Source organism: Mustelus asterias, chromosome 10 (assembly GCF_964213995.1).
Source record: "Mustelus asterias chromosome 10, sMusAst1.hap1.1, whole genome shotgun sequence".
Classification (NCBI taxonomy): Eukaryota; Metazoa; Chordata; class Chondrichthyes; order Carcharhiniformes; family Triakidae; genus Mustelus; species Mustelus asterias.
The window spans coordinates 1352723-1365698 of record NC_135810.1 but is presented as its reverse complement, the minus strand read 5'-3'; the positions used below and the strand labels follow the sequence as shown (position 1 = coordinate 1365698).

Sequence of the window (12976 nt, the reverse complement as noted above, 5' to 3'; positions counted from 1 at the left end):
GTCGGTTGGTACGTGACCTCAGACTTTTATATCTTTTTCCCAACGGAAGAAGGTGGAAGAGAGAATATCTGGGGTGCGTGGGGTCCTTAATTATGCTGGCTGCTTTGCCAAGGCAGCAGGAAGTGTAGACAGAGTCAATGGATGGGAGGCCGGTTTGCGTGATGGATTGGGCTACATTCATGATCTTTTGTAGTTCCTTGCGGTCTTGGGCAGAGCAGGAGCCCATACCAAGCTGTGATACAACCAGAAAGAATGCTTCCTATGGTGCATCTGTAAAAGTTGGTGAGAGTCATAGCTGAGATGCCAAATTTACTTAGTCTTCTGAGAAAGTAGAGGCGTTGGTGGGCTTTCTTAACTATAGTGTCGGCATGGGGGGACCAGGATAGGTTGTTGGTGATCTGGACACCTAAAAACCTGATGCTCCCGACTTCTCGATCCTGGGAGTGTCAGGAATGGGAACCCCACTGATTCTCACCGTCTGATTGGTGCTGCTGCAGATTAACCCCCGATTGGATGCCTGTATGCGTGGCTGGAACTGGATGAATGGTGAAGACACAATAACAGCAGAAACTATCAAGCACGATGCGAGGATGCAATGTTTCTCTGACATCGAGAGGGGATCCTATTACCCAGGATATGGCTCTGCCTCATTTGGCATCAAATACGGTAAGAGGAGATTTCTGTCTCCGCTTCACCAGACAGAACTGTCTCTTCACACAGTACCAGCCTCACTGGAACTCTGCAAACTGCTTTCCAGGATACTGCTCGGATACGAGCTCAGGTCCATGAGTCTCTGACAGATCAGAGGCCTGACGGTTGGTGTTAGTCCCTCAGTATCAACCCCTTGGAGAAATCTGACCTGTAAAACCTCTTTGTATTTGCAAATTACTTTAGCATTGAGCTAAAGTAACCTTTCTGGAAGAACGGTGAACATTTTAAAATCCATTTCCAGGATCTGGGCGTTTGCTGGCTGGCCAGTATTTATTCCCACCCCGAATTGCCCCTTGAGAAGGGACTGGTGAGCCGCTACCTTGAACCGGCTGCAGAACCGTAGATGGTACACACAGCTGTCACTAGGTGCTGGTGATGGAGGGAGTGGATGTTTGCGGAGAGGGTAGCAATCACGCAGGCTGCTTCATCCTGGATGGTGTGGAGCTTCTTGAGTGTTGTTGGAGCCGCACTCATCCGGGCGAGTGGGGAGTGTTCCATCACACTCCTGACTTGTGTCCTTGTAGATGGTGGACAGGCTTTGGGGGATTCAGGAGGTGAGTTACTCACCGCAGGATTCCCAGCCTCTGACCTGCTCTGGGAGCCGCAGTATTTATATGGCTGGTCCCAGTTCTGGTTAATGGTAACCCCCAGAATGTTAGTATCCTTCTTCAAATCATGAATTGATTAGAATTTTAGTTTTAGCTCAGATAAAACTGGAATGGTTTCTGCTTCTCCCTCGTTCTATATCCTGATGCTTACACCGTTTTGGATGTTCTTCAGTCTTGGATTCACTTCCCCAGTCTCTCCAGTTCCGGTTATAATCATCCTCTTCAGCCTTTACAATGCAATTTACTGATTCTTAATGACTGTGTACCCTACTGGTAACCTGCCCCAAATCGATAATGCACAACCGGGGGAGGGGGGGTTAGTGACTGAACCCTCAAGTAGGGAGTGAGGGGGGTGGGGAGGGATGGGAAGCTGGGGGGGGGGGGGAGCAAGGGGGTTGGGTAAGGAGGGGAGCGAGAGGGTTGGGGTGGAGAGGGAGGGGGTGGGGGGGAGTGAGAGGGTGAGGGGGAGTGAGGGGGGTGGGGAACAGCAGGAGTGGGTAGTGGGAGGGGGTAGGGAGTGGGTGGGGAACGGGAGTCGGTGGGAGTGGGAAAGGCTATTCCAAAATGGTGCCAGTTGAATCACGTGATGCTAGGTCAGCCCTGGGGTGAAACGCACACACGTGTTAAATGAGCTTAACGATCCCATTATAGAAACATAGAAAAACTACAGCACAAAACAGGCCCTTCAGCCCCACAAGTTGTGCCGAACATATCCCTACCTTTTAGGCCTACCTATAACCCTCCATCCTATTAAGTCCCATGTACTCATCCAAGAGTCTCTTAAAAGTCCCTATTGAGTTTGCCTCCACCACCACTGTCGGCAGCCGATTCCACTCACCCACCACCCTCTGTGTGAAAAACTTCCCCCTAACATTTCCCCTGTACCTACCCCCCAGCACCTTAAACCTGTGTCCTCTCGTAGCAGCCATTTCCACCCTGGGAAAAAGCCTCTGAGAGTCCACCCGATCTATGCCTCTCAACATCTTATATACCTCTATTAGGTCTCCTCTCATCCTACGTCTCTCCAAGGAGAAAAGACCGAGCTCCCTCAGCCTATCCTCATAAGGCATGCTACTCAATCCAGGCAACATCCTTGTAAATCTCCTCTGCACCCTTTCAATCTTTTCCACATCCTTCCTGTAATGAGGCGACCAGAACTGAGCACAGTACTCCAAGTGGGGTCTGACGAGGGTCTTATAAAGCTGCATCATTATCCCGGGACTCCTAAACTCAATCCCTCGATTGATAAAGGTCAGCACACCATACGCCTTCTTAACCACCTCCTCCACCTGCGGGGCCGATTTTAGAGTCCTATGGACCCGGACCCCAAGGTCCTTCTGATCGTCTACAGTACTAAGAGTCTTTCCCTTTATATTGTACTCCTTCAGTATTACAGTTGATAAGGAGGATGTGCAGGATATTCTGGAGGGTCTGAAAATAGATAAATCCCCTGGTCCGGATGGGATTTATCCAAGGATTCTCTGGGAGGCAAGAGAAGTGATTGCAGCGCCTCTGGCTCTGATCTTCAGGTCGTCGTTGGCCTCTGGTATAGTACCAGAAGATTGGAGGTTAGCGAATGTTGTCCCATTGTTTAAGAAGGGGAACAGAGACTTCCCCGGGAATTATAGACTGGTGAGTCTCACTTCTGCTGTCGGCAAGATGTTGGAAAAAATTATAAGGGATAGGATTTATAGTTATTTGGAGAGTAATGAATTGATAGGTGATAGTCAGCATGGTTTTGTGGCAGGTAGGTCGTGCCTTACTAACCTTATTGAGTTTTTTGAGAAAGTGACCAAGGAGGTGGATGGGGGCAAGGCAGTGGACGTGGTATATATGGATTTTAGTAAGGCGTTTGATAAGGTTCACCATGGTAGGCTTCTGCAGAAAATGCAGATGTATGGGATTGGGGGTGATCTAGGAAATTGGATCAGGAATTGGCTAGCGGATAGGAAACAGAGGGTGGTGGTTGATAGTAAATATTCATCATGGAGTGCGGTTACAAGTGGTGTACCTCAGGGATCTGTTTTGGGGCCACTGCTGTTTGTAATATTTATTAATGATCTGGATGAGGGTATAGTTGGGTGGATTAGCAAATTTGCTGATGACACCAAAGTCGGTGGTGTGGTAGACAGTGAGGAAGGGTGTCGTAGTCTGCAGGAAGACTTAGACAGGTTGCAAAGTTGGGCCGAGAGGTGGCGGATGGAGTTTAATGCGGAGAAGTGTGAGGTAATTCACTTTGGTAGGAATAACAGTTGTGTTGAGTATAGGGCTAACGGGAGGACTTTGCATAGTGTGGAGGAGCAGAGGGATCTAGGTGTATGTGTGCATAGATCCCTGAAAGTTGGGAATCAAGTAGATAAGGTTGTTAAGAAGGCATATGGTGTCTTGGCGTTTATTGGTAGGGGGATTGAATTTAGGAGTCGTAGCGTTATGTTGCAACTGTACACAACTCTGGTGCGGCCGCACTTGGAGTACTGTGTGCAGTTCTGGTCCCCACATTACAGGAAGGATGTGGAGGCTTTGGAGAGGGTGCAGAGGAGGTTTACCAGGATGTTGCCTGGTATGGAGGGGAGATCCTATGAGGAGAGGCTGAGGGATTTGGGATTGTTTTCGCTGGAAAGGCGGCGGCTAAGAGGGGATCTTATTGAAACATATAAGATGATTAGAGGTTTAGATAGGGTGGATAGTGATAGCCTTTTTCCTCTGATGGAGAAATCCAGCACGAGGGGGCATGGCTTTAAATTGAGGGGGGGTAGTTATAGAACCGATGTCAGGGGTAGGTTCTTTACCCAGAGGGTGGTGAGGGATTGGAATGCCCTGCCAGCATCAGTAGTAAATGCGCCTAGTTTGGGGGCGTTTAAGAGATCTGTAGATAGGTTCATGGACGAAAAGAAATTGGTTTAGGTTGGAGGGTCACAGTTTTTTTTTTAACTGGTCGGTGCAACATCGTGGGCCGAAGGGCCTGTTCTGCGCTGTAATGTTCTATGTTCTATGTTCTATGTTCATCCCATTTGACCTGCCAAAATGGACCACTACGCATTTATCTGGGTTGAAGTCCATCTGCCACTTCTCCGCCCAGTCTTGCATCCTATCTATGTCCCTCTGTAACTTCTGACATCCCTCCAGACTATCCACAACCCCACCAACCTTCGTGTCATTGGCAAACTTACCAACCCATCCCTCCACTTCCTCATCCAGGTCATTTATGAAAATGACAAACAGCAAGAGTCCCAGAACAGATCTCTGGGGCACACCACTGGTGACCGACCTCCAATTAGAAAAAGACCCATCTATACCCACTCTCTGCCTCCTTGGGGCAAGTCAGTTCTGGATCCACAGGGCAGCAGCCCCTTGGATCCCATGCCCTCTCACTTTTTCTAGAAGCCTTGCATGGGGGACCTTATCGAACGCCTTGCTAAAATCCATACAAACCACATCTACCGCTTTCCCTTCGCCAATGTGTTTAGTCACATTTTCAAAGAACTCCACCAGGCTCGTAAGGCACGATCTGCCTTTGACAAAGCCGTGCTGAGTATTCTTGAGCATACTAAACCTCTCTAAACGCTCATAAATCTTGTCCCTCAGGATCTTCTCCATCAGCTTACCAACCACTGAGGTTAGACTCACCGGTCGGTAATTTCCTGGGCTATCCCTATTCTCCTTCTTGAAAATAGGAACCACATCCGCAATCCTCCAATCCTCCGGCACCTCTCCCGTCTCCATCGACGACGCAAAGATCATCGCCAGAGGCTCTGCAATCTCTTCCCTCGCCTCCCACAGTAACCTGGGGTACATCCCATCCGGACCCGGCGACTTATCTATCTTGATGCCATTCAAAGATTCCAGCACAACCTCTTTGTTAAAGTCCACATACTCAATCTTTTCAGTCCACCGCAAGCCCACAGTACAACCACCCAGGTCCTTCTCTTCTGTGAAAACCCAGGCAAAATACTCATTAAGCACCTGTGCCATTTGTACTGGTTCCGTACAGATTTTCCCGCCTTCACCTTTTATAGGCACTACTCCTTCACGTCTCATCCTTTTACTCTTCACATATTTATAGAATGCCTTAGGGTTCTCCTTAATCCTACCTGCCAAGGCCTTCTCGTGACCCAAACTGGCTCTCCTAATTTCCTTCTTTAGTCCCTTCCTACAAGCTGTATACTCATCTAGATCCCTATCTTTGCCAAGCTCTCTGAGCCTTTTGTACGCTTTCCTTTTCTTCTCAACTAGGTCCCGCACAGCTTTCGTGCACCACGGTTCCTTTAACCTACCAACTCCTCCCTGTCTGCTCGTGTCATTTACATGTCTTATCTCCAAGACACGTAAATGACACACAAATGTATTCATAATATGTGCAATTGTCTGCAAATCCTGAGCGGGACAATGGAATGGATAAATTACTGTCATATTTCATTTATCAAAAGAAGGGTTTGTTGCTGAAACATAAAGAGGCCATTCAGCCCATCTTCAGCTTGTTCTAGATCACAACAACTGGCTGTGTGAATGATTCCCCACGCCTCGCCCGGGTTCTGTTACTGATTATTTTAAATCTGTGTCTCTGGTTCGGATCAGCTGAGTTCCATTACTGTTAAATCTGGCTCGTCCTGACGTAACCGTGGTAACTACATCACCTTTACAAAATGATTCGGAAATCTGTGTTTAATAAATATTTTTCCAAACACAGTGACGGGATTGGGTGATGCTGACGAGAGCTGGGCAGTGAATGTGGACCTTTCAATTCTCCCCTCCACCGACACTGGCACCTTATTCGCTGTAGTCCACGGCAACAACGTCTCTCTGTCATTGGCCATCACGGACTCGGGCTCAGCTACACAGGTAATTAACCACAAAATCCTGGAATTGGACATAGAGGTCAGAGAGCAGGGGTCAGAGAGCAGGGGGTCAGAGAGCAGGGGGTCAGAGAGCAGGGGGTCAGAGAGCAGCGGGTCAGAGAGCGGGGGGGGTCAGAGAACGGGGGGGTCAGAGAGCAGGGGTCAGAGAGCAGGGGTCAGAGAGCAGGGGGTCAGAGAACGGGGGGGTCAGAGAGCAGGGGGTCAGAGAGCGGGGGGGTCAGAGAGCAGGGGTCAGAGAGCAGGGGGTCAGAGAGCGGGGGGTCAGAGAGCAGGGGGTCAGAGAGCGGGGGGGTCAGAGAGCAGGGGGTCAGAGAGCGGCAGGGTCAGATAGCGGGGGGATCAGAGAGCGGGGGGGGGTCAGAGCAGGGGGGGTCAGAGAGCGGGGGGGGTTCAGAGAGCAGGGGTCAGAGAGTGGGTGTCAGAGAGCGGTGGGGTGTCAGAGAGTGGGAGGGGTTGGAGAGCAGAGGGTCGGAGAGCAGGGGGTCAGAGAGCAGGGGGGGTCAGAGAGCGGGGGGGGGTCAGAGAGTGGGGGAGGTCAGAAAGCGGGGCTGTCAGAGAGCGGGTGGGGTCAGAGAGCGGGTGGGGTCAGAGAGCGGGGTGGGGGGGTCAGAGGGCGGGTGGGGTCAGAGAGCGGGGGGGGACAGAGAGCGGGGGGGTCAGAGAGGGCGGGGTCAGAGAGTGGGGAGGGGTCAGAGAGTGGGGGGGTCAGAGAGCCGGGGAGGTCAGAGAGCCGGTGGGGGGTCAGAGAGCGGAGGGCAGGGTGGATTCAGTGAGCAGTGGGCGGGGGGAGGGTTGTGGCGGGTTCAGAGAGCAGAGGGCGGGGCGGTGGCGGGTTCAGAGAGCAGAGGGCAGGGGGGGTGGCGTGTTCAGAGGGCAGAGGGCGGGGGGGGCAGGGCGGGTCAGAGAGCAGAGGGCGGGGGGGGTGAGGGGTTCAGAGAGCAGAGGGCGGGGGGGCAGGGCGGGTTCAGAGAGCAGAGGGCAGGGGTGTGGCGGGTTCAGAGGGCAGAGGGCGGGGGGGCAGGGCGGGTTCAGAGAGCAGAGGGCAGGGGGGGTGGCGGGTTCAGAGGGCAGGGGTGGTGGGTTCAGAGAGCAGAGGGCGGGGGGGGGGTGTGGTGGGTTCAAAGGGCAGAGGTGAAAGAGCAGGTGGGAGCGGGGCCGGATTTTCTGAGAGTGGTGATCACCTCACCGATTGGGCGATGCTTCGAACCTCTGGACTCCTGGTCATTGTTTTTGAGGTTTGGGTGTTTCTAGGGCAGTTCCCAGCTCGGTCACGGATTCACACTGGGCTGAACTCCATTCTGAAGCAGATGGATAACAGAGAACGCTGGGGCAAAGGGTCAAAGGGCTTTTCATGGGAGAATGGTCAAGAAAATGGCTCAGAAGTGGGAGAGGGCCCAGACCGTGTGAAAGCTCATCCCAGTGACACTGTTCCTCTCAATGGGGTGGAGAATCTACCCTTGTCCTGTCACTCTGCTCCTGCGCTAAAGATATTTGGGGTGTGACACCGACAGCTAAAGAACTCCATCCTGGGTCTTGCTCGGCACAAGTTGGCGTTTTCATTCTGAAGGGACTGGTTTGCAGATGGAGAGGGGTTTTTGGTGGGAGGGAGGAATTTTCCTGAGTTGGGGGGCAGTGCAGAGGATTCCCGAACTCCGTATCTAACACAAACTGCTCTGACCCGACAACACCTGATGTAAGTACAACTTGTCCTGATTGGAGTGAGTCCTGTATTCCCAGCTGGAAGAACACCGGGATAATCAGGAATGAAAAGCAGGAGCAAGGTCAAAAATTGGATCTTGGCATCATGCACCAACCACCTGCAAAGTTCACCAAAAGCTGCACCATTCTCTTAACTGAGCCCGGAGCTGGGAATTAGCCTCATCCCAGCCGGTTGTGAACTGCTCCCAACCCAGGACCCGAGTATATAACACAGGCTGACAATTCAATGCAGGCCTGTGGGACGGCTACACTGTCGGACCATTTGACCGTGTCCCTGTGAAGCAGTATGGGCTATTTTGCAATGTTAAAGATGATTATATAATTGCAAATTGCTGTTGTGTTTTATTAGGACATCATCCTTGCGATTGAGAGTGTGATTGTTGAGAAGCTGGAGGGACTGTCCCTGTGTGCTGGGGGCAGTGTGTCCATACAGCTCATTGTGACTAAAAGCCGCGTTGTTTTGGAGTCGGCGGGTGTGGTTGGCAGCAGCCCTTTGACGCAGTTGGAGAAGGCAGACCGTCTCTCCAAACTCAACCAGTACATGCAGGGACCAGGATTGACCTACCTGGGTGGAGTTCCAGGTAAATCCCACTTTGTGGTTTGTCATACCCGTGGTATATTCGCAGCCCTGAGTATACTTACTGTCCACGCCATCTTTAACTCCTAGCCTCATGACCTTTCCTGGACTGATTACGTCAATATTCACATTGGGGAAAATCCATGTCAACGTTTTGTCTGTCACGCTGTAATTGGAAGCCTCACGCCACTCTGTGATGCTATTCGCTCAGCTCTCTGAGCAATGCCACCGGACGTCAGCTAGTAAGCTTTTAGAAATTTGCATTTTGACGCTTTGTTGGAAAACTGTTATCAGTTGATGTGACAGGAAGCAAGTATCCTCCGCCCACCCCAGCGCCTGTCACCCCAGCAACCGTCACTACAGCAACCAGAATCTGGGGAACAACAGGTGACACAAATTGCTGTCCGGATCAGAGAGCAGATGCACTGGTTACAGTGCTACAGGCGGCAGGCACACTGGTTACAGTGCTACAGGCGGCAGGCACACTGGTTACAGTGCTACAGGCGGCAGGCGCACTGGTTACAGTGCTACAGGCAGCAGGCGCACTGGTTACAGTGCTACAGGCAGCAGGCGCACTGGTTACAGTGCTACAGGCAGCAGGCGCACTGGTTACAGTGCTACAGGCAGCAGGCGCACTGGTTACAGTGTCACAGGCAGCAGGCACACTGGTTACAGTGCTACAGGCAGCAGACACACTGGTTACAGTGTCACAGGCAGCAGGCGCACTGGTTACAGTGTCACAGGCAGCAGGCGCACTGGTTACAGTGTCACAGGCAGCAGGCACACTGGTTACAGTGTCACAGGCAGCAGGCACACTGGTTACAGTGTCACAGGCAGCAGGCACACTGGTTACAGTGTCACAGGCAGCAGGCGCACTGGTTACAGTGCTACAGGCAGCAGGCACACTGGTTACAGTGCTACAGGCAGCAGGCGCACTGGTTACAGTGCTACAGGCAGCAGGCACACTGGTTACAGTGCTACAGGCAGCAGGCGCACTGGTTACAGTGCTACAGGCAGCAGACACACTGGTTACAGTGCTACAGGCAGCAGGCGCACTGGTTACAGTGCTACAGGCAGCAGACACACTGGTTACAGTGCTACAGGCAGCAGGCGCACTGGTTACAGGGCTCCAGGCAGCAGACACACTGGTTACAGTGCTCCAGGCAGCAGACACACTGGTTACAGTGCTCCAGGCAGCAGGCGCACTGGTTACAGTGCTACAGGCAGCAGACACACTGGTTACAGTGCTCCAGGCAGCAGACACACTGGTTACAGTGCTCCAGGCAGCAGGCGCACTGGTTACAGTGCTACAGGCAGCAGACACACAGGTTACAGTGCTCCAGGCAGCAGGCACACTGGTTACAGTGCTACAGGCAGCAGACACACAGGTTACAGTGTCACAGGCAGCAGACACACTGGTTACAGGGCTACAGGCAGCAGGCGCACTGGTTACAGTGCTACAGGCAGCAGACACACTGGTTACAGTGCTCCAGGCAGCAGGCACACTGGTTACAGTGCTACAGGCAGCAGACACACAGGTTACAGTGCTCCAGGCAGCAGGCACACTGGTTACAGTGCTACAGGCAGCAGACACACAGGTTACAGTGTCACAGGCAGCAGACACACTGGTTACAGGGCTACAGGCAGCAGGCGCACTGGTTACAGTGCTACAGGCAGCAGACACACTGGTTACAGTGCTCCAGGCAGCAGGCACACTGGTTACAGTGCTACAGGCAGCAGACACACTGGTTACAGTGTCACAGGCAGCAGACCCACTCATTACAGTGTTACAGGCAGCAGACACACTGGTTACAGTGCTCCAGGCAGCAGGCACACTGGTTACAGTGCTACAGGCAGCAGACACACTGGTTACAGTGTCACAGGCAGCAGACCCACTCATTACAGTGTTACAGGCAGCAGACACACTGGTTACAGTGTCACAGGCAGCAGACACACTCATTACAGTGTTACAGGCAGCAGACACACTGGTTACAGTGTCACAGGCAGCAGACACACTCATTACAGTGTCACAGGCAGCAGACACACTCATTACAGTGTCACAGGCAGCAGACACACTCATTACAGTGTCACAGGCAGCAGACACACAGGTTACAGTGCTACAGGCAGCAGACACACTCATTACAGTGTCACAGGCAGCAGACACACTCATTACAGTGTTTCAGGCAGCAGACACACTGGTTACAGTGTCACAGGCAGCAGACACACTCATTACAGTGTTACAGGCAGCAGACACACTGGTTACAGTGTCACAGGCAGCAGACACACTCATTACAGTGTCACAGGCAGCAGACACACTCATTACAGTGTCACAGGCAGCAGACCCACTCATTACAGTGTTACAGGCAGCAGACACACTGGTTACAGTGTCACAGGCAGCAGACACACTCATTACAGTGTTACAGGCAGCAGACACACTGGTTACAGTGTCACAGGCAGCAGACACACTCATTACAGTGCTACAGGCAGCAGACACACTCATTACAGTGTCACAGGCAGCAGACACACTGGTTACAGTGTCACAGGCAGCAGACACACTGGTTACAGTGTCACAGGCAGCAGACACACTCATTACAGTGTCACAGGCAGCAGACACACAGGTTACAGTGCTACAGGCAGCAGACACACTCATTACAGTGTCACAGGCAGCAGACACACTCATTACAGTGTTTCAGGCAGCAGACACACTCATTACAGTGTCACAGGCAGCAGACACACTGGTTACAGTGTCACAGGCAGCAGACACACTGGTTACAGTGTTTCAGGCAGCAGACACACTCATTACAGTGTCACAGGCAGCAGACACACTGGTTACAGTGTCACAGGCAGCAGACACACTGGTTACAGTGTTTCAGGCAGCAGACACACTCATTACAGTGTCACAGGCAGCAGACACACTCATTACAGTGTCACAGGCAGCAGACACACAGGTTACAGTGTCACAGGCAGCAGACACACTGGTTACAGTGTCACAGGCAGCAGACACACTGGTTACAGTGTCACAGGCAGCAGACACACTGGTTACAGTGTCACAGGCAGCAGACACACTGGTTACAGTGTTTCAGGCAGCAGACACACTCATTACAGTGTCACAGGCAGCAGACACACTCATTACAGTGTTTCAGGCAGCAGACACACTGGTTACAGGCAATGGGCTATTTTCAGGTGACATTAATTGATTAAGGGCTGGGTTTAGTTGTGTAAACAGTGAGTGCTGAATTGTGAGGAAAGTCCATTGGACCCAATGCTGCTGTATCCACCTCACAGCGTTCCATAAACCTGAATTATAATCATTACTGTGCCTAGTCAGGCTGTCATTGTTAATGCTGAGATAGCTCAGGTTCTGAATGCTTTTTTCACAGACGTTCCAATAACCTCCATGCCAGTGACAGCATTCTACAAGGGCTGTATGCAGACCAGTATCAATAACCATTACATCGATCTGGATGAAGCTCTTTACAAACACTTTGACATCAGGTCACACTCCTGCCCGGTACCCAACGAGGGACATTAGCGATGGACCGTCAGCCGTCACTCTGTGTGCTTGTTTGGCCAAAGCCATTTCCTGTTCATTCCAAGAGCAGACTGATTTCCTGTAGCTTTAATGGTTAAGTTCTCTCTCCCTGCCTTTGAGCAGGAGGCTGTGGGAGTGAGATGGAAGAAGGTAGTTCAGCTGTGATGGTTTGTGAGACATTGCGACACGAAGGATGTGTGACAATTTGTTTTGTAATGGGGCACTGGGCACATAGCTCCTCTGTTCAAATACAGTCAGCAGAGAAATAGATTGCGATTAACTGGGATCAGACAGGGCGGATCACTCTCCATAAACAGCAAGCCTTTCAGAGGTTTATCCTACTGTGTCCTATAGGCTGATCACAGTATCATGTACTGACGCTTATATTCAATACAATGCATATACTTTGTTATATTCAAACTGTACGCCTGCAAACACTGGCAGCATTTTGAGATTGATGGAAATATATTTCATACAATGAAAGCATCTAAACAAAAGTCATAATACATTGTTTCTGAGACTCTCTAAATGTGAGTTTACACAATGATTCTTTTTGTTTAACGTTGCGTGAGGTTTTCACTGTATAATGAAACATCTGTATTCAATAATCCACTGATCGCTACAAAGTAGGTCCAGATCCAGTAGATCACTGCACAGCAGATCACAATCTAGTAAATCACTATGCAATAGATCCCCACACAATATATTCTTGCTGAATAAAGCTGCCTTAAGCTTTTAATCTTCTATTCACCATTGAACGTGCTCAGAATAACATTGAAAACTGATTGAAGGTGATCAGTCAGATTCACAGCGTGACTCACATTGACATTCAATGGTGTTCCCATCACTGAATCCCCCACTGTCAACATCCTTGGGGTTACCATTGACCAGAAACTCAACTGGACTCACCACATAAACACAATGGCTACAAGAACAGGTCAGAGGCTGGGAATACTGCGGCGAGTAACTCACC

The 12976-nt window shown here is 51.1% G+C and overlaps 1 protein-coding gene across 1 annotated transcript in view; it reads left to right on the top strand.

Moving 5' to 3' along the window:
* LOC144499487 (growth arrest-specific protein 6-like) overlaps positions 1-12740 on the top strand; it is a 48606-nt gene extending 35866 nt beyond the window's left edge. Inside the window, exons 12-15 of the mRNA XM_078221478.1 lie at positions 498-666; positions 6007-6158; positions 8244-8475; positions 11852-12740. Coding sequence (XP_078077604.1) covers positions 498-666; positions 6007-6158; positions 8244-8475; positions 11852-12003 — 705 coding nt within the window. The 3' untranslated portion in view covers positions 12004-12740. The remainder of the gene's footprint in view (positions 1-497; positions 667-6006; positions 6159-8243; positions 8476-11851) is intronic.
* Positions 12741-12976: the final 236 nt, after the last annotated feature.